At 49.3% G+C, this 22105-nt stretch overlaps 1 protein-coding gene across 8 annotated transcripts in view; it reads right to left on the bottom strand.

The window, feature by feature from the left end:
- ZNF333 (zinc finger protein 333) overlaps positions 1-22105 on the bottom strand; it is a 32353-nt gene that overhangs the window by 6049 nt on the left and 4199 nt on the right. For 5 of the 8 annotated variants that reach the window (XM_055235522.2, XM_055235526.2, XM_055235521.2 and 2 more), the window contains 8 exons: positions 21686-21809; positions 21158-21253; positions 17631-17713; positions 12050-12166; positions 10457-10544; positions 2092-2180; positions 1328-1454; positions 495-590 (listed from right to left, as the gene is read on the bottom strand). In XM_055235522.2, coding sequence (XP_055091497.1) covers positions 495-590; positions 1328-1454; positions 2092-2180; positions 10457-10544; positions 12050-12166; positions 17631-17713; positions 21158-21253; positions 21686-21809 — 820 coding nt within the window. The remainder of the gene's footprint in view (positions 1-494; positions 591-1327; positions 1455-2091; positions 2181-10456; positions 10545-12049; positions 12167-17630; positions 17714-21157; positions 21254-21685; positions 21810-22105) is intronic. The other 3 variants (XM_055235525.2, XM_055235524.2, XM_063616315.1) reach the window with 1 other exon arrangement.

Genomic DNA, 22105 nt, shown 5'->3' with positions numbered 1-22105 from the left:
AGTAAGGCACATGTGAACTTTTTTTTTCCAAATACTGATCCTAAATACAGGAAGAAATTTGCAATGAGAAGGAATGCATCTAAAAGTTAAGGAAAATTTTAAGGTGTGTGGCTAGGTGAGAAGTTATGTAATCAGAGGAACATGGGAAGGAAATAGTAGGTAATTTACCAAAAAAGGATTCTATGAAGATTGTGACTAATGTTGAGGAAAAATGTTAGCAAGAATGTACAGTGGGGAGGAAATGGATAAAACATACACATGGAAATATTAAATATGAAGAGAAAGTAGGACAGATCTTTCTAGGAGATTAATGTAAAGTTTTAGAGATTAAAAAGGAAAGGGAAAAAGGAAAGAAGGTGGCATTTAATAAGGGAGCTCAACCAAACAGGCTTCTCAGTCAAGGGTATGAATAGGTTGCCCTGACTGACAGTTTCCAAACTGGACACTCCCCTTACTGACCAGAGCTGATGCTCACCTGATCTGCCTGGGCTCACCTGCACAGGTGTCTGAGAGGATGCCCCTGTCGGTGGTCCACTGCTCTCCTCTTTCTTCCAAATAAGACAATGCACTGGGTTTGCATGGTTGATCAGCTGCTCACGAGAAAAAAAAAAAACATGTTGTGGGAGGACTGTGCTATGCCCTGACACCAGGGCCGATATTCTCAAGTCTTTAGGGGCTCTAGAGATGGGAGTGGCAAAATGCATGTGCCTAAATTCTGATGGACACAGCCAAACTCTTTCACTGAGCAACTAAATACAAGTTCCCTCACTGGGTCCCAGAGGACACTGAGGCTCTCCAGTCTACAAAACCAAGGGCCTAGCTAAGGAATACATTTGAGAAGCCCAAAAGCTTTTAATCACAGAGAGACAGAGCAGTAAAAAGATCTTCATTCCATAGAAAGGCCAGTAGACTGGAAGCTCATGAAGGTGGGAATTATCTGTTTTTTCACCTCTAGATTTTCCAGACTTGCACAATTTCTGGAGCTTATGGTTGCTACATAAATGTGATGAAAAACAAAGCCTTGGCCGGGCGCAGTGGCTCATGTCTGCAATCCCAGCATGTTGTGGGGCTGAGGCAGGTGGATCACTTGAGCCCAGATGTTCGAGACCAGTCTGGGACACATGGCAAAACCCCATCTCTACAAAAAAATACAAAAATAAGCCAGGTATGATGACGCACCCTGTGGTCCCAGCTACTCGGGAGGCTGGGGTGGGAGGATCACCTAAGCCTAGGAAGCGGAGGTTGCAGTGAGCCAAAGGTTGCAGTGAGCCAAGGTCACGCCATCACACTCTAGCCTGGGCAACAGAGCAAGACGAAGCTGCCTTACCCACAGAGGCCAGGTTCCTGTAGTTCTCCAGCATCACATCTCTATACAGGCTCCTCTGAGTAGAGTCCAGAAACACCCATTCTTCTGGGGTGAACACCACAGCCACATCTGCAAAGGTGACTGGTTCCTAAAACACATATCCATCCCAGCTCAGCCAGGGACCATCCCCACCAGTACGCCAGAGGATGCTGGAGGCTGGCAGGCCTGGGGAAAGGAAACCCCATGCAGAGGACTTTCAGACAGGGTTCTGAGATCCCCCAGAATCTGGCCCTTAGCTCAGGACTCTGAACTAGAACTCCTCTCTCTACTCTCTACTCCTTAAGAACAGCAAGAGGTGATAACTAACGTTGCAAGTCCTCGACCTCAGGACAGGACTTATCTATTGACAAGGAGCCAGGAAGCTCTTGCAGATGTGTCCCCCTTCTAGCTCCAGGGTCCGGCAGACCTGAGCATGGTACAGGCAGGAGGGAACTATCTGGAAAATGACTCAACTCTTTGTTCAGTGAGACCATGAAGACCACAAAATGAGGACGGCTCACATCCTTGCTTTGTTTTCCCTCCTGGTGCTCAGCAGCCTGGGGAGGGTCTGAATGAGGTGGTGGGATCATGGCCCACACTCCCGTTGCTGACACCCACTGTAAGAGGCCCACTCCCTGGAAGCATGGAGACCAACCTCATGAGATGATCCAGGCAGGTCACAGGAAGAGGGCAAGTCCAGCCTTTGGGTACAGCAGCGTTCTTTAGAACAAGAAGTTCTTACCTACCTGTGAACAGGTGGTTGGCAGCCCAGGAGCCATAGCTTCTTCCTCCATTTTGTCCTCCTGAAGCCAGGCAGGGTCCCGTGCAGGCACAGCTAGGGGAGAAGGGAAGAGGCATGAGGGTTGGTGCCTGGCCCACTGGGCACACTCACAGGCCCCAAGGCTGCCCCACCCTGAGTGATCACATGTGTACACACACACATGCACATACTCACAGGGACACACACATGCAGACACATATCCACAAGCTCTTGCACACGCATGCAATCACATGCACACATGTATGCACAGACATGCACACATATACACACAGTTACATACCACGTGCACCTGTTCATATATATAACATATACACACAGACCAGCACACAGAGACATATAGACACACACACACGCACACACACACACACACACACACACACACATCCCTTCATTCCATATCCCAAGAGCCATAGACTCCATAATTCACCAGGAGACTCCAAAGCTCCTGCAGCCCCCACCACTGTCCCCTGACTCAGCTTTGGGACAGCTCTTCCTCCCCAGCTGCCTGGCCCCTTCCTCTGCCCCTCTACACTGCAGGGCTAGTGGTGCTCCAGGACTTACCACAAGTCAAGGGCAGATAAACCACAACCAACCTGCAAGTCTGCCTTAAAAGGAAACTTCCTTTCCACATGCTTTCAAATCAACACCACTCCTCGCTCTGCACCAGGCATCCTCCTTCTGGCCTATGACAGACATGCAAGCAACTCCCAGATCATCCCTCGTCCCCTGCATCCTCACCTCTCCCTCCTGATGGGACCTTTCCCCTCACTTTTTAAACCTGACCCACACCCAATCCCTGACCCCACATGTGTTTTCTGCAGCTGCCATAACAAAGTATCACAAACCGAGTGGCTTAAAACCACAGAAATGTATCCTCTCGCAGTTTTAGAGGCCAGGAGTCCAAAATTAAGTTCAGCAGGGCCATGCCTCCTCTGACACTCTGAGAAGAGTCCTTCCTTGCCTCTCCCTGGCTTCTGGTGGTGGCCATCGACGCTTGGGGCTCCTTGGCTTGTGGATGCATCACTCCAATGTCTGCCTCCCCCGTTGCATGGTCCCCTCCCTGTGTGTCTGTCTTCACGTGGCGTCTTCCTCTTCTCATTAAGGACACAGTCATGTTGGATTGGGGCCCACTCTTGTGACCTCCTAACTTGGTTACAGTTGCAAAGACCCTATTTCCAATAAGGCCACATTCACAGGGTTAGGACTTCAGCATATCTTTTTGGAGGGGCACAATTCAAGCCACGACACCCCACTTTTCCCTTGGGCTACCTCTATCTCTTCATTCACTATCATGGGCTATCTACCCTCTGTGCCCACTTCCTCCCCTCCCACTTGCTTCCCATCTCCACCGTTCCAAGGACTGGCCCCACCCTGGAATCACCAGTGACCTCCACCTGTGCTGGGAAATCCCACTGATGTGTGCTCATCATCCAAGCTCTCCCGGGTTTGTTGTTGTTGTTGTTTTGAGCCAGAGTCTTGCTCTGTCACCCAGGCTGGAGAGCAGTGGCACAATCACAGCTCACTGCAGCCTCAAACTCCTGGGCCCAAGTGATCCTCCCACTTCAGCCTCCCAAGTAGGTGAGACTACACGTGTGCGCCACCACACCCAGTTAATTTTTTTTTATTTTTTTAGAGATGGGGGTCTCACTATGTTGCCCAGGCTAGCCTTGAATTCCTAGCCTCAAGCGATCATCCCATCTCAGCCCCTTGAGTAGCCAGGATTATAGCTGCAAGCCACTGCACCTAGCCAATCCCTCCTTCTTGTAGCCCACCCAGCCTGTGATCGGTGATCACAACCCCAGCCTCCTCTGTTTCCTGTAAGAGCTTCTTCTCCAGCATGTCGCTGGCGTCCACAGGTTGCAGGCCCTCCTCTTCGTGTCTCCCTCAATTCTCTCTGCCTTGGTGTGCAACCTCACCCATTCTCTGGGTGTCAATTCCCAAATCTTCATGATGAAGCCCAAATCTCCAGGCTGACTCTCACATCTGAACACCAGACCATGTATCCAACCATTGGCTCAAATCTTGCTGCCCATCTAAGGGAATAGGAATAGAAGGTACCCAAAACGAGGTCCAGAGGTCAGAGTTTCCAACCATGGAGGATTTGTTCCACGCCTGGAAACCTCATAGCATTTGCCCTGATGGGTTTTAAACTTGCTCAGGACCCATGACCCCTTTTTCTCCTTTTGAAATGGGAATGTCTATCCTTTGCTTGCCCCATCACTGTATTTTGGAAGCAGACCACTTGCTTTCTGATTTCTCACAGGTTCGCAGATGGAGAGGTATTTTGCCCCACAATGGACCACACTCTGAGTCTCCCTCATACCTGCTGTAGATGACTGACATAATGAGTTGTGGGATTCTCATCAGATGAGATGAGATTTTGAGTTGATGGTGCTTAGATGAGATTTTGCACTTAGAGTTGATGCTGTATTGCATTAAAACTTTGGGATGTCGGGATCACGTGAGTGTATTTTGCATGTGGGAAGGACATGAATTTGGGGGGACTAGAGAACAGACTGCTATGGTTTGAACTGTGACCCCCCCCCAAAAAAAAGAAGTCCTAACCCCCAGTACTTCAAAACGTGACCTTATTTGGAAATAGGATTGTTGCAGATGTAATGAGTTGAGAAGATACGAGAATAGGGTAGGCCCTTAATCCAATACGATGGTTCTCCTAACAGAAGAGACAGAGACAGATACACAGAAGGGAGACGGCCAAGAGGCAACACAGGCAGAGATGTGAGGGCTGCGCCCACAAGCCAGGGAGCACCAAGGGCTTCAGGCCACTGTTAGAGGGCAGGTGGCAGGATCCTCCCCCAGAGCCATCAGAGGGAGCATGGCCCTGTCGACACCTTAATTTCGGACTTTTGGTATCCTAAATTCTGAAAGAGAAATTTCTGTTACAAAAAAAACTAAGCCAGGCACAGTGGCTCACACCTGTAATCCCAACACTTTGGGAGGCAGAGGCCAGAGTATCACTTGAGGTCAGGAGTTTGAGACCAGCCTGGCCAACGTGGCGAAACCCCATCTCTACTAAAAATACAAAAATTAGCTGGGCATGGTGGCACACATCTGTAGTCCAAGCCACTTGGGAGGCTGAGGCACGAGAATCACGTGAACCCAGGAGGCAGAGTTTGCAGTGAGCCAAGATTGCACCACTGCACTCCAGCCTGGGCAATAGAGCAAGACTATGTCTTTAAAAGAAAAAAAACACTCATCACTGTCCTCCCAAAGCCTGCTCTCCCTAACCATGTCCTCGATCTCAGGAAGTGCTGTCCCTGTCTTTGATCAGAAATCTCACCCCTCTCTGACACTCTACAGATCGCAGCAACTAATCAGAATAAATAGTGATGACGTCTCTACATGGCAGTACACACCCCCAAGCCCCTCTCCCACCCATCCCCGCTATAGCCAACACCTACATCGAGCCTTTTCTTTTTGGATCCACTGAAATGTGGCCCTCACAGTGCCCCATCCTGAGGTCTCCTCCCCTGTAGAAAGAGCCCTTCTCTCCTTTTCTCCGATAGGACCCTTTCCCTCTCTTCGCAGCCCTTACCCATCTGTAACCAGCTATGTATTGCTGCCACGAGTGTTTCTTTTCTGTCATCCTCACTGGATTGGAAGCTTTGTAAGAATAAGCCTGGGTGCCTTTTACCACCCTGTCCCCGATACCTTACTTGGCACAAAAATGCTCCATGTCATTGGTAAATGAATACATGAACCACCAAATTAACTCAACCTCCTCAATATAAATGTTTTATATGCATTATTACTATAATTTTTTTGAGACAGGGTCTTGCTCTCTCACCCAGGCTGGACTAGCTCACTGCAGCCTTGAATTCCTGGGCTCAAGTGATTCTCCCTCTTCAGCCTCCTGAGTAGCAAGACCACAGGTGCACACAACTATGCCTGGCTAATCTTCTTATTTTGTAGAGATGGGGTCTCGCTATGTTGCCCAGGCTGGTCTCCAACTCCTGGCCTCAAGAAGTCCTCCCACTTCAGCCTCCCAAAGTGCTGGGATTACAGGCATGAGCCACCGCGCCTGGCCTCTATGTGTTTTAAATCATTCCTTACTTCCCTACTGTGCAGAAAGGAGTTAACCCAGCAGGCCTGGATGGGCTCCTTAGCGAGATGTGTTTGCAAGGTTGGCCCTTGGGTGGAGTCTGAGAACTTGGATTTCAAGAAGGTTTCCGCCCCCCCAACTGAAAAGAGAAACTCGCTCCACTTAAACTGCTTGAACAAACAATGCGGTTTATGTTGAACACCTGTTTTCCTTCTGAAAGTCTGGAATTTAGGGACTGTTTGTTTCCTCCAAAACTCACACCGAAATGTTAATCCCCAGTGTCGGAGGCGGGACTTGGGGGCAGATCCCTCAAGAATTGATTAATGCTCTCCCTGGAAGAGAATGAGTACCCTTCCATTACTTCCCAAGGGAGCTGGTTGTTAAAAAGAGCCTGCCACCTTTCCCCCTTCCCTTCCCTTCCCTCCCCGCCGGCCCCACTCCTGCTTCCTCCCTCACCATGTGATCTCCGCACACTGGCTCCCCTTCCCCTTCTGCCGTAAGTGGAAGCAGCCTGAGGCCCTCGCCAAGAGCAGGTGTTGGTGCCGTGCTTCTTGCACAGCCCACAGAACCATGAGTCAAATACACTTCTTTTATTTACATACATACATACATTTATTTATTTATTTTGAGAAGGAGTCTCACTCTGTTGCCCAGAGTGGAGTGCAGTGGCACGATCTTGGCTCACTGCAACCTCTGCCTCCCGGGTTCAAGCAATTCTCCTGCCTCAGCCTCCCCAGTACCTGGGATTACAGACATGTACCACCATGACTGGCTAATTTTTACATTTTCAGTAGAGACAGGGTTTCGCCAAGTTGGCCAGGCAGGTCTTGAACTCCTGGCCTCAAGTGATCCACCCACCTTGGCCTCCCAAAGTGTTGAGATTACAGGCATGAGCCACCACACCTAGCACCCCCTTTGCTGATTCTGCTTCATATCCACTTTCGGTAATAAATCATAGCCATGAGTAAGACACCTCCTGTGAGTCCTCCTAGTGGATCATCGAGCCTGGGGTGGTCTTGGGGGAACCCAGCACACCTGCTCCACACTCAACCCCAAGTCTAGACCAGCATCATTCTACTCCTAACAGCCTCCACCTACCACTGCTTTCCTCCCCGAGCCCACGCTCCTCACAGGTGCTGGGGGGTGGGGTTCTGTTAAAATGACAGGTGCACTGCACCACTCACCTAAACACGTCACTGGCTCCCAGTGGGCTTAGAACATGGGCCAAGGTTCTTTTCCTGTACTTCCAAGCCCAGAACAATCTGGAACCTGTTTTTTCTTCAGTCAGCTCACATCACTCTCTCTCCAATTCTCCCTGCTCCCTTCACACCATCTTCCACGGGCCCCGGATGCAACCGGTTCTCTGCTCCACAGGGAATTTTATCAATGTTATTCCTAAGCCTGATATCCTCTCTCCGAACGTCCTAACAGCCCAACAGCTGACCAAGCTAAATGTTATAGTATCTATCATGGTCTAGGTCAGGGTTTGTTCCCCAGAGGATATTTGGCAATGTCTGGTGTTGAGCTGTCGAGCTGTCATTCCAAAATACCATGCACTAGGTGACTTAACAGAAATTTGCTGCTAACAGTTCTGGATGCTGGAAGTTTGAGATCAGGATGCCAGCATGGTTGTTTCCTGATGAGGGCTCTCTTCCTGGCTTGCAGACAGCTGCCTTCTGGCTGTGTCCTCACATGGGTGAGAGAGAGCTCTGGTGTCTCTTCCTCTTCTTGTAAGGGCATGAATTCTGTTGGTTCAGGGCTTCACCCTTATAACCTTATTTAACCTTTATCACCTCTTTAGAGGTCCCATCTCCAATGGCATCTTTGGAGGAGACATTAGGGCTTCAACATGAACTTGGAGAAGGGGAGCACAATTCAGTCTGTAGCATCTAGAGACATTTTAGCTTTTCATGACTAGGGGGTATGTGGCTGTTATGAGCTGAGTTGTATTACCACAAAAATTCATATCTTGAAGTCTTAACCCTTGGTATCTTATCTCACCCTGGTAACCATATTTGAACATAAAGTCTTCAGACGTAATTAAATTAAAATGATGTCAGTAGGGCGGGCCCTAGTCCAATATGACTGGTGTACTTACAAGATGTATTAGTCCACTTTGCACTGCTATAAAGAACTACCTGAGACTGGGGAATTTATAAAGAAAAGAGGTTTAATTGGCTCCTGCTTCCACAGGTTGTACAGGAAGCATGGCTGGGGAGGACTCGGAAACTTACAATCATGGCGGAAGGCAAAGGGGAAGCAGGCACGTGCTACATGGCTGCAGCAGGAGGAAGAGAGTGAAGGGGGAGGTGCTACACACTTTTAAACAACCAGATCTCGTGAGAACTCACTCATTATCAAGAGAACAGCAAGGGGGAAGCCTAACCCCATGATCCAGTCACCTCCCACCAAGCCCTTCCTCCAACACTGGAGATTACAATTTGACATGAGATTTAGGCGGGGACACAAATCCAAACCCTATCACAAGAAGAGGACATTTGGACACAGACATGTACAGAGGGCAGATGATGCGAAGATACAGACAGAAGATGGCCATCTACACACCAAGGAGAGGCTTCAAAAGGAACCGACACTGCCAACACCTTGATCTCCAGCTTCTGGCCTCCAGAACGGTGAGACAATATATTTTTGCTGTTTAATCCACCCAGCTGGTGGAACTTTGATACGGCAGCCCTAGCAAACTCATAGAGGAAACGTGCTCGTAGCATCTAATGCGTTGAGGCCAGGGATGCTGCTCAACATCCTACAATGCACAGGACGGCCCACAGCTGAGAGTGAACAGGCCCCATTATCAGCAGTGCTGCAGTTGAGAAACCCTGGCCTAAGCTTAAATATTCATCCTTTCCCAGAACTCTCCCCCATCCCCTGAGATGAAGTCCTTGTATAACACGCTTCCACTGGACTCTGTTATTCATTTCAAACTCTGACCACCCAGCTGACTGCGAGCTCCATGGAGGAGGGGTCAGTGTTTTCTTTGTGACTGTTTCCTGGTTCCCATCTCACCACCAGATGACAGTGGTGGTGTTACCCACTTCAAGAAGTAACAAAATAAGTCAGGCACAGTGGCTCACACCTGTGGTCCCAGCACTTTGGGAGGCCGAGGTGGGCGGATCACCTGAAGTCAAGAGTTCGAGACCAGTTTGGCCAATATGGTGAAACCCTGTCTTTACTAAAAATACAAAAATTAGCCGGGCATGGTAGCACACCCCTGTAATCCCAGCTACTCAGGAGGCTGAGGCAGGAAAATCGCTTGAACCCGGGAGGCGGAGGTTGCACTGAGCTGAGATCGTGCCACTGCACTCCAGCCTAGGTGACAGAGCGAGATGCTGTCTCAATAAAAAAAGAGAAGAAGTAACAAAATAGAGCCTGGCCCAGAAGGCTTACCAAAAATATACTGAAGAGCAACACATGACCTAGATCTAAGAATTGTTCCCTGTCAAGAAGAAAATAGAGATTCCAGACACAAGAGTGGATGGCACTTTTAAGAAACAAAGTTTATTATTCTTACCAGAAGGCCAGCTGGAAGAAAACAAATACCTTACTGTTAAAGCTAAAATGTTATTTGTCTTCTAGAATTAATTTCTTCCCCACTTCTCAGGAGAAGTGGCTTTGAACCTATTTTTTTAGAGAAAGGGACTCATTCTGTCACCCAGGCTGCAAAGTGCAATAAAGCAACTGTAGTTCACATCAGCCCTGACCTCCTGGGCTCAAGCGATCCTCCTGCCTCAGCCTCTCAAGTAGCTGGGACTTGAGAGGCACCACCCATGGCTAATTTTTTTTTTTTTTTTTTTTTTTTAGAAATAGGGGCCTCACTATGTTACCCAAGCTGGTCTCGAACTCCTCCTGCCTAGGCCTTGCAAAGCACTGGGATTAAAGGCATGAGCCACTGCAACTGGCCTGAACCTCATTTTTAAAAACACAGTTAAAACACAGGCCGTTTCTAGTAAATTCAATCATAATTTTCAAAATCGACATTATCATGTAGTCAAGAATTTCATGTTGCCCAAAGAGAAGTCTGGCCTTTGCTGTGGTTGAGTGAGCCCTCTCTTTCTTAAAGATCTGTCACCGGAAGTGCCCTCCCCCTTAAACATACAAATAATGAGAGAGGCCTTCTGCATCCTCTCTATGGCGCCACAGCAGTGCCTGCAGTCAGAGGAAATGCAGGCAGGATGGGATACAAGTTCCTGGACAGAACACAAGGACAGCAGGGCCCTCTGGCCACATGTTCCACGCAGCACTCACTCACCAGAATCCCCAGCCACCCATGGGTTGCAGTGGCCCAGCGTAGGCACTGGTATCACCACCCTCTGAATCTGCACAGCAGCCTTCAGTCCCTGGACAGAGTGACAGGGGTCACAGATTAGAGTCAAGAAGCTGAGGGGGTCCACTCACACCTGCTCACCCCAAATGAATGTGCATGTTTGATCCTGCTTTGGGGAACATATTAATTAAAGAAGAGATAGACCCATTTACCTTGTCAGGATTTACCCAATCCTTAAATACAAAGCTAATCACTGTGATCCAAAATGGCCTGGAGAGAGGGTGCCCAGGCAGGGGCTGGGGAAGGTGGCACCCTCCAAGGAGGCTCCAGAAGTCAGGGAAAAGCTGGGAAAAAAGTGGGGAGTGGATGGCCGGGAGGTTGAGGGGTAGAGGGAAGATGGAGTTTGGAGGTGGACCCGCGTGAATGAGGAGCAGGCAGTCAGTGAGTTTTTCCGGGAGGAAGACCCCTCCTTGGAGTAGGATGTGATCTCTTCTCTGCTGGCAGCTGCTCGCTCAGGAAACACGTCTGACCTGACTTGCACTTCTAAGGGATCCCTCTGGCCTCCGTGTCCAGGGTGGGGCCCAGGTGCCTGTCAGGAGCAGAACTGGAGTCCAGGAGAACTAACGGTGGCTCTGGGCAGGGTGGCAACAGCCAGGACAGGAGGGGCAGCTGGAGGTGGGTTACATTTTGGAGACAACGCTAGCAGGACTTGGTGGTGGATGGGGAGTGGGGGGTACATGCAGCAGGTCCCTCAGGTGAGGAAGCAAAGCAGGGACAAGTGGGAGGAGGCCTTTTCTCCTCATGCAGGGCTCAGGACGTGCCTTACAGCAGCAGTCACCAACCTTTTTGGCACCAGGGACCAGTTTCATGGAAGACAATTTTTCCACAAACCAGTTGGGGGTATGGTTTTGGCATGAAACTGTTCCACCTCAATTATCAGGCATTAGTTAGATTCTCATAAGGAGCCTGCAGCCTAGATCCCTCGCATGCGCAGTTCACAATAGGATCAGCTTCTGCTGATCCAACAGGAGGCGGAGCTCAGGCATGGATGCTTGACTGCCACTCACCTCCTGCTCTGCAGCCTGGTTCCTAACAGGCTAGGGGCTAGTACTGGTCCACGGCCTGGGGGTTAGGGACCCTTGCCTTATGGCATCTCTCTCCCATTCTCTCTCTGCCTTGGTAAGGACACGCAGGGCCCTGAGCCAAGAGGTCCTCGCTTCCCTGAGCCTGGACGCTCCCTTGCCCAGCCCTCAGGTCATAGGACCTGCCAGTTCCTGTCAGTTTCAAGGTTGTGGAAGCAGTGGGGTTGGGGTGGAAGGACAGGAAGAAGAAAGGCTGGACCAGGAAAGGCAGGGCCCATGGTCCAACAACCAGATCCTCCCCCTAGGACCCACCCTGGAGCCCGCCATCACCCTGGGGACAAGTATATTCAACACAGAAACAGACTCCACCACCCCAAGCCCACACAGGCCCCAGACACCCTCCTTTCCCTCCCCTCCCCCAATTTACAGACACCCCACACCCCAGGCCTTCCTGACTGCGCCTGGTGCCATCACAGTGAACCTCTCCCAGGCTTACCGTGCATCCCAGAGACCAAGGCGGCTCCTGGAGAGCTGGCCGGCCCTCTTGAGTCAATGCTGTCTCCCTCTCTTCTATGGAGGGTACCAGCTGCAACCTCAGGAACAGCCCCGGTCCCTGGGAAAAGACAGGAGGGTGCTGAGCAGGATAGAGGTGGCACCACAGCTGTTCTCGGCCCAAGAGACCTTTGGTTTGGGGCTTAGGGCTGCCAGAAGTCAAGGCAAATGGGGCTGGGTGCAGTGGCTCATGCCCGTAATCCCAGCACTTTGGGAGGCTGAGGTGGAAGAATTGCTTGAGGCCAGGAGTTCAAGACCAGCCTAGCCAACATGGCGAAGCCCCACTGATATGGTTTGGCTCTGTCCCCATCAAAATCTCATCTTGGATTCTCACGTGTTGCGGGAGGGACCCAGTTGGAGGTAACTGATTCATGGGGACAGGTCTTTCCCATGATTGTTCTCGTGATAATGAGTAAGTCTCATGAGATCTGATGGTTATCATAAGGGGAGTTTTCCTGCGCAAGGTCTCTTTACTTGCTGCCATCCATGTAAGACATGACTTGCTTCTCCTTGCCTTTTGCCATGATTGTGAGGCTTCCCTGGCCACGTGGAACTGTAAGTCCAATTAAACCTCTCTTTTGTAAATTGCCCAGTCTTGGGTATGTCTTTATCACCAGTGTGAACACAGACTAATACACCCATCTCAACTAAAAATACAAAAATTAGCCAAATGTGGTAGTGTACATCTAAGGTCCCAGCTGCTCAGGAGGCTGAAGCACAAGAATCACTTGAACCTGGGAGGCAGAAGTTGCAGTGAGCTGAGATCACAACACTGCACTCCAGCCTGGACGACAGAACGAGATTGTATCTTAAAAAAAAAGTCAAGGTACACGGGTCTGACATCTGGTAACCTCAGACCTAGTAACTACTCCCAACCTACGGCAGACACCAGCCACCACTGAGGGTCTCGAGGCTTGAACACACTGCAGATACAGAGACAAACATGAGGTTAGGACAAAGCCCCTGGAAAGGCTATGAGACGTTTTACTATAGAAAGGTGTGGCGCAGAGGGGTGGCCGTGTGAAGAGGCAGCAGGAGGGTGGCCACCTGCAAGCCAAGGAGAGAAGCCTCGGGAGAACCCAGCCCTGCTGCCACCTTGATCTTGGGCTTCCAGCCTCCAGAAGGGTGAGAAAATAAATTTCTGCTGTTTAAGTCACCCAAAAACCAAAAAAGAAAGCAAGGTCAGGAGATCTTGGTTCTGAACAGGAATGCTGTCCTTGTCCACAGGGCATCCATCATTCACAGGGCCAAATTGCCTGCCAACTTCGTCTCCAAATCCCTTGTGACCCAGAGCCCACATGCCATACCAGCTCCTTATCTCACTCTCACCCAGCCAATATTTCCCCTGCCCTAAATCAACCAGGGACAGCACCTATCCCCCAAGGTCCACTAACATTATTCAAATTGACCAATCCTGGAAAGTTTACCCTGTGGTAACCCCAAGAAAGGCTCTGTCCTGGGCTATCCCTTCGCTCCTTTCTGCCTCCAGGCTGACCTTGGTGCTTCCCTATGTGGACCTGTGTGGCATGGTGTGCCCTGTACTCCCAGGAAATACAAGTAATCAAAATTTTCCAATGACATTGGCCTCTCTGTGTCATAAATCAAAATCCCACAGGTATGTTTTGAGACAAATGTTTGCATCAGAATCATTTTGACACAGGTCACTCTACTTAAGAAACTGTTTTTAGGCGTTCTGCCTATTTGTCGAACAAATATGTACTGGGCTGATATGGTTTGGCTGTGTCCCCACCCAAATCTCATTTTGTAGTTCCCATAATCCCCATGTGCCGTGGGAGGGACCCGGTGGGAGGTAATTGAATCATGGGGGCACTTACCCCCAGCTGCTGTTCCAAAATAGTGAGTGAGTTCTCACGAGATCTGATGGTTTTATAAGGGGTTTTTTCCCTCTTTTGTTTATACTTGTCCTTGCTGCCCACTATGTGAAAGATGTGTTTGCGTTCCCTGCCACCATGTTGTAAGTTTCCTGAGGCCTCCCCAGCCATGCTGAACTGTGAGTCAATTAAACCTCCATCCTTTATAGATGACCCAACTCGAGTATGTCTTTATCGGCAGGGTGAGAACAGACTAAGACATGGGCACTGCTAGTGCAGGCCCTGGGGACACAGCAGAGGATGACAGCAGCAACACTGCAGCCTCAAAGAGCCAGGTGTCTGCAGAAGAGGCAGCCGTGGGGTGGCCCTGGGACAGAAGAAGGGCTGAGCCTGGAGAGCCCTGTTCCTCAGCCTCCCTTGGGGCGTTTTATTTTTATTTTTTTGAGACAGAATCCTGCTCCATCACCCAGGCTGGAGAGCAGTGGTGCAAGCACACAGCTCACTACAGCCTTGAATTCCTGGGCTCAAGCAATTTTCTCGCCTCAGCCTCCCAAGTAGCTGAACTACAGGTGCACCCCACCACACCTGGCTATGACTAATTTTTGTATGTTTTGCAGAGATGGGTTCTTGCTATGTTGCCCAGGCTAGTTTAAAACTCCTGGGCTCTAGTGGTCCTCCCACCTCGGCCTCCTGAGTTGCTGGGATTCTGGGGTGAGCCCCTGTGCCTGGCTTCCTTCGGGCTCTCCTACGAGCAGTTTCCCACCCTCCTCTTCACTGGTCCCTCCGCTGGACCAGCCGACCAAAGAGAGGGAGGCCATGGGGACTCAATCTGTCCCTGGCCATCAGCACTTTTTCCCATGTGACAGGGAGGTCTCGGAGCCACCGTACAGGGTCTCAATGATTGTGACAAAGTGCAATGATGCCTGGCATGGCCTGGAAGGGCTACCTAAAGGGTCAGCACCATCAACCCAGCAGCAGGTTGTATGATCGTCAGGCAGTAGAACCTGACAGCTGAGACTGTGGTCTCTGGGGTTAGGTCTGGATTCAACCCCTAACTCCAAACCCACCTCCACTACTCACGGGCTGGATGTCTTCAGGGATGAACTCCTCAGCTTCTCTAAATATGTGTCCATAGGTGGACCTCCTCTGCCCACTCAGAATAGTCTGTGACCGCCTGTTTCCTGGGGCTCTGATGTAACAAGAGCCCCATGCCTGCCACTCTCAGCACCCATTATGGAGGGGCTTGCTGGGCTGGGTGTGGAGTTCTGTGGAGGGTGCTGGAGCCCTGTACTGAAAGGAGAGAGCCCACAGAAACGAAGAGGGCACCAGGCCCTCGTGGCTCATTCTCCCTCCCTCTCTCCTTTCTTCACATGGGGTCCACCTGCTGAGCAAGAAAGACACAGAGGTGGAGGATGGGGCCTGGAGATGCCTTCTGCAACACCTTATCCATTCATTCCTTCATTCAACAAGCATTGGGGGCTACATGACACACAGAATGCCCTGCAAAGGCAGCCTGCATAACACAGCGAGACTTCGTCTCCAAAACAATGTTTTAAAATTAGCTAGGTGTGGTGGTGCATGCCTGTAGTCCAAGCTACTCGAGAGGAGGCTGAGGCAAGAAGAGCACTTGAGCTAAGAAGTTCAAAGCTACAGGGAGCTATGATCGTGCCAGTGCACTCCTGCCTAGGTGACAGAACAAGACCCCGTATCTATTTAAGTAGAAAAGAAAGAAAAAAGGATGTTCTGTAATGAGGCTTACCGCAACCACCACATCGGATGAGGAACCTGCAATCCAGCAGCCCTGATAAGACATTCTCAGAACTCAAGGTCTCAAAACCCAAGCACCTGTTCCCAAGGAGCTACTGGGGGGTGTTCTCCACCAAAACAAAAGTGTAAACCAAGGATGAGGAGAGCCTGTGGAGTGAGGAGGGCTGTCAGCTGCCCAGGGGTCTGTTGCAGCCAGGCAGGTTGTGAGTTTTAGCTGATCTGCAGCCCACACCAGGCTGCACAGGGTTGAGGCTTCTCTGTGTTCCAGAAGCTTCCCTGGCAAAGAAGTGGAGTGCGGGTCTCTAAAACCTAGGCCACTGCACCCCATCCACTGGGTGGGGCATCCCTGACGCTCTGATGCTGACACCCATCCATGACACAGGGGAAGGGGCACTGACTGAGGGATCCCAGGGTTCTCACTGACCCTGGGACTAATACGCCCCACTTGGGGGTGAGGCTGAGCTCTGTGCCTCCTTCTAACCAAACCCTAACTCTAACTTTCACCAATACTCAGGAATGGGAACTCAAACTTTGGAAGGTCCTCTCGTTTGAGGCGGAGGGAATTCAGGGCCAAAGCGGGGATGGTGGGGACTCAGTGTATATTTTCTCCTGTACTATTAATGTACAAGCTTGTATGGAAGGCTTTTTGCACACTGAAAAGGGCTTCCTTCCAGTGTGGGATCTAGACTGGTCTCCTAAGAAGAAAAGGATGCCCAACAACTTTCCCACATTCTTTCCAATCAAAGTGGCCTCTGTCTTGCCAGTTCTCTCACCCACATCCAGGTTACAGCTCGTCCAGAAACATTTCCCGCCTCCTTTCAACTCATCAGGAGCCTTTTCTCCAGGTGGAGCCTGCTCCTGACAAGAGGTGAGTAATGGCTGGGCCCACTGGCTCACACCTGTAGTCCCAGCTACTTGGGTGGCTGAGGTGGGAGGATCACATGAGGCCAGGAGTTCGAGATCATCCTGGGCAACATAGCAAGACCCCCATCTCTAAGAAAAAAAAAAAAGAAAGAAAAAGAAAAAAATCAGCTGGGCATGGTGACTCAGGCCTGTGGTCCCAGGTACTCGGGAGGCTGAGATAGAAGGATCGCTTGAGCCCAGGAGTATGAGACTGCAGTGAGCCATGAACATGCCACTGCATTCCAGCCTGTGTGGCAGAGCAAGACCCTGTCTTTTAAAAAACAAAAAAAGAGGTAAGTGATGGTGGAAAGCTCGCCAGTATCTGTGCCAGTGCCCAGGGGTCCTCCCCACTGGGAGCATATTCTCAGCATTTTCAAGCCATGCCTTGTTTAGACAGCTGGAGTTCGTCAAGTTGAGTGTGTTGCCAGCTCTACCACAGGGCTCCCTCTTATTCACAATGGGGCTTCTCTAGCAGGAGGGGTTTTTCTGACAGTTGCTGAAGAGGAAGTCGTATTTCACTCACTCAATGTCTGACTCACATTTATTAAAACGTTTCCTTCAGGGAACCTTCTAGAAAAAAAGAATGTTGAGGCAGGTGGATCGCTTGAGGCCAGGAGTTCGAGACCAGCCTGGCCAACACAGTGAAACCCTGTCTCTACCAAAAAATACAAAAATTAGCCAGACGTGGTGGTGCACGCCTGCAGTCCCAACTACTCAGGAGGCTGAAGCAGGAGAATCACTCGATCCCGGGAGGTGGAGGCTAAAATGAGCCAAGATCATGCCACTGTACTCCAGCCTGGGTGACAGAGCAAGACTCTGTCTCAAAAAAAAAAAAAAAAATCTTGAGCAACAGTCAGGGTTTGCCCAAATTCAGAAGTCACAGGCACTCCCCTCAGACACTATATCCCTTCCAAGAGACACCCATGCTGCTAACATCTCCCTGGCTCTGGTCCTGTATTTCCACCTCACGTGTTCCTCAACTTCTCCTGTGCTGGGAGCCGGGGAAAACCCTGTGCATCTTACCATCTGCATGTCCCTGGAGGATGCTTCTTCCAAAAGATCCTGCATAGAAGGCAACTCTTTGGGTTTAAGTTGAGATTCCCAGGCTGAAATGAATGGGGGAAAAAATGAACTCCTTTCAGAAAGAAATAGTGACATTAAATTGAAAATAGATATTCACATATATATGTGAATATATATACACACTATACACACATAGGCTTTTTCTTTTAATATTGAATATAAATATTCAAATTTTAATACCAAATACATATATTCAAGTTGAGATTTCCGGTCTGAAATGAATTGGGAAAAAATGAACTCCTTTCAAAAAGAAATAGTGGCATAAAATTGAAAATATGTATGTGTATATATATATATCTATATATATCTGTATTTGTGTGTATGTACACACATGCACGTTTTTTGTTTTTTCTTTTTGTTTCTTTTTGAGACAGAGTCTTGTTCTTTGGCCCAGGCTGGAGTGCAGTGGCACAATCTTGGCTCACTGCAACCTCTGCCTCCTGAGTCCAAGCAATTCTCTGCCTCAGCCTCCCAAGTAGTTGGGATTAAAGGCACCCACCACCACGTCTGGCTAATTTTTTTGTATTTTTAGTAGAGACGGGATTTCACCATCTTGGCCAGGCTGGTCTTGAACTCCTGACCTTGTGATCAGCCTCAGCCTCCCAAAGTGCTGGGATTACAGGCATGAGCCACATGTTTTCTTTACTTTTTATTTTATTTTATTTTTGAGATAGGGTCTCACTCTGTCGCCCAGGCTGGAATGCAGTGGTGCGATCTTGGCTCACTGCAACCTCCACCTCCCAGGTTCAAGCAATTCTTGTGCCTCAGCCTCCCAAGTAGCTGGGATTACCAGCATGCACCACCATAACCAGCTAATTTTTTTTTTTTTTTTTGAGACGGAGTCTCATTCTGTCGCCCAGGCTGGAGTACAATGGCGTGATCTCGGCTCACTGCAACCTCCACCTCCCAGGTTCAAGGGATTCTAGTGTCTCAACCTCCTGAGTAGCTGGGATTACAGGCGCACACCACCATGCCAGGCTAATCTTTCTATTTTTAGTAGAGACAGGGTTTCGCCACGTTGGGCCAGGCTGGTCTCGAACTCCTAACCTGAAGTGATCCACCCAAAGTGCCGGGACTGCAGGCATGAGCCACCACGCCCAGCCCAGCTTTTAATATTGATCCTAGACTTGGGAAGATCCTGAAAGGGAAGACAGCATCTGTATGTAGGGCTATGTGTGGACTCTGGCAATCATAGGAATGAGGGGGAAATGAGAGGCAATTTCCTAGCTAAGAATTCTATGAGGACTGAGACTATTTCCAGAAAGCAGATGTTATTAGAAAAAAGAGTAAGAAAGAACTAGACAAAGAACATACATAGAAAGGTTAAATTTAAAGAGGAAGTGGACGACAAGTATGGGCGAGAATGTGGATAAATCAAAACTCTCATCACCGCTGGTGGGAATGTAAAATGGTGCACCTGTTTTGGAAAGTGGTATGACAGTTGCTCAAGAAGTTAAGCATAGCGTTACCACATGAGCCAGCAATTCTGCTCCTCAGTATATACCTAAGAGAATTAAATACATGTCTACATAAATCTTGTACACGAGGCCAGGCATGGTGGCGCACGCCTGTAATCCCACCACTCTGGGAGGCCGAGGTGGGAGGATCACCCCAGCCCAGGAGTTCAAGACCAGCCTGGGCAACATAGGAAGAATGGTCTCTAGAAAAAAATTAAAAATTAGCCAGGCATGAGGGCACACACCTGTGGTCCCAGCTACTCAAGAGACTGAGGTGGGAGGATCACTTGAGCCCAAAAGGCTGAGGCTACAGTGACCTATGATTGCACCACTGCACTCCAGCCTGGGCGACAGAACAAGACCCTATCTCAAAAAAAAAAAAAAAGAAAAAAGAAAAAAGAAATATTGTACACAAACGTTCACAGCAACATTATTCCCAATAGCTAAAAAGTAGAAACAATCCAACTGTCTATCAACTGATGAACGAATATTCAAAATGTAGCTTATCCATATAATATATATTATTCAGCCTTAAAAAGGAATTAAGTTCTGATTCATGCTACAACATGGATGGATATGGAAAACATAAGGCTGAGTGAAAGAAGACAGATACTGCTGTAGTTTAAGTGTGTCCTCCACAGTTCATGGGTTGGAAGCAATTCCCATACAACAGTATTGAGAGCTGGAACTTTAAAAGGTGATTAGGTGGCTGGGCACAATGGCTCACGCCTATAATCCCAGCACTTTGTGAGGCTGAGGGGCGTGGATCACGAGGTCAGGAGTTTGAGACCAGCCTGACCAACACAGTGAAACTCCATCTCTACTAAAAATACAAAAATTAGCCGGGTGTGGTGGTGTGCACCTGTAGTCCCAGCTACTCGGGAGGCTGAGGCAGGAGAATTGCTGGAACCCAGGACACAGAGGTTGGAGTGAGCCAAGATTAAGCCACTGCACTCCAGCCTGGGTGACAGGGCGAGACTCTATCTCAAAAAAAAAAAAAAGGTGATTAGGTCATGAGGAATCTACTTTGTGATTACTTCAGAAGGGGGTTAGTTATCTCGAGAGTGGCCTTGTTGTAAAAACAAGTCTGGGCCTCTCTTGTTCTCTTGCAACATGATCTCATCCAGAACCAGGAGTCAAATAAACTTCTATTGTTTATAAACTACCCAGTCTATAACTTACTTGCAACACAAAACTATTATACTAAGCCAGATACCAAAGGCTACTTATGACACGATTTCCATTATACAAATGTCTATATAGGACAATTCATAGAGACAGAAAGCAGATTAGTGGCTGCCAGGGGCTGAGGGAGGGGTAATGGGGAGTAACTGCCCATGGGGACAGGGTTTCTACTTGGCATGATGAAAATGTTCTGGAATTAGGTAGTGGTGATGTTTACACAAGGTTGTGAACCACTGAACTGCACACTTTAAAGGGGTGAATTTCATAGTGTGTGACTTATAGCTCTAATTTTTGTTTTGTTTTGTTTTTTGGAGACAGAGTCTGGCTCTATCCCCCAGGCTGGAGTGCAGTGATGCAATCTTGGCTCACTGCAACTTCCACCTCCCAGGTTCAAGCAATTCTCATGCCTCAGCCTCCCAAGTAGCTGGGATTACAGGTGCGCACCATCACATCCGGCTAATTTTTGGTAGAAACGGGGTTTTGCCATGTTGGCCAGCCTGGTCTCGAACTCCTGACCTCAGGTGATCCACCAGCCTCGGCCTCCCAAAGTGCTGGGATTACAGGCAAGAGCCACCACACCTGGCCCTCTAATTTTTTAAGAGAAATTAGAACAAATCTTTTTCCGAAACCAAAGGAAAGTAGGAGAGGAGGGCTAGAAAGTGAAAATAGAAGAGAAGCTAAAGGAACCTGAGAAAGCTCGCTCTGAATAGCCTTCGATGTCCCCTCAGAACAAAGGGCCTTTGAAAATGCTCTTAACTTGACACTTCCCAAGGCACACCACCTAACCAGGGGGGTCAGGGAATCCACAGCCTGCCTGGTACTCACCAACACCCGTGGCATGGAAAATCCCTTGTTCTGTTGCCCCTGGCTCTGCTGTTGGCCCCGGCTGGGAGGTGCAACTGGGTTTGCATAGTGGAGTTCCTGCACATGAAGAAAGACACAGGCGCTGAGAGAGAGACGGCTTGCAGGTGAAAACAAACTCTTGTTTCTCAACTCGAACTCTCCTTCGGCTTCAACATGGGCTTCAGATTCTTTGGGCTGAGCAAGTGTGATGGGTAGCAAAGGGATCTTGCCCAATAGCTAATGAACTCAGGACCCAACCCACAAACACCCTCCCCTCTGCCCCAAGGGGCTGAGGCTCTCTCACCTCAGAAGCCTGGGGCCAAATTCAAGGAGACCCAAACAGAGCCCTACTACAGAGGGAAAGAAGTCAATGCAACAGATGAAGCTTTGTCATCCCGTGGACAATAAGTGCCACAAAGCCTAAGCCACATCTGTCTTGTTCACATGACAGGCGCTTAAGAAGGATTTAGTGCCTGCGTACAGGAAGGAGCCAGGCGACGCCAGCCTTACCCCTGGAGGCCAGGGTCCTGCACTGGTCCAGCATCCTGTATCTGCACAGGCTCCTCCGTGCGCTGTCCAGCAACGCCCACTCCTGGATGAACTCCACGGCCACATCCTCAAAGGTGACTGATTCCTAAAACAGCACACACGTTCTGGCTCGGCAAAGACCACCCCCACCACTGAGCAGAACGACTGGTTATCACTGGAGAAGAGAAAATGTTCAGACACAGCAGGCGTGGAAAATCCAGCCTAACGCCTGTTTTTGTAAATAATGTTTTCTTGGCACACGGCCACATGCATTTATTTACAATGCATCAATGGCTATTTTGAGGTCACAACGGCAGAACTGAGTAGTTGTGACAGAGATCACATGGGCCACCAAGCTGCAATGTTTACTTTCTTTTAACATTTGGATAAATCCTAAAGTGT

This window comes from Symphalangus syndactylus, chromosome 13 (genome assembly GCF_028878055.3).
Source record: "Symphalangus syndactylus isolate Jambi chromosome 13, NHGRI_mSymSyn1-v2.1_pri, whole genome shotgun sequence".
Classification (NCBI taxonomy): Eukaryota; Metazoa; Chordata; class Mammalia; order Primates; family Hylobatidae; genus Symphalangus; species Symphalangus syndactylus.
The sequence above is the reverse complement of the archived record's forward strand: the minus strand, read 5'-3'. Positions and strand labels throughout refer to the sequence as shown.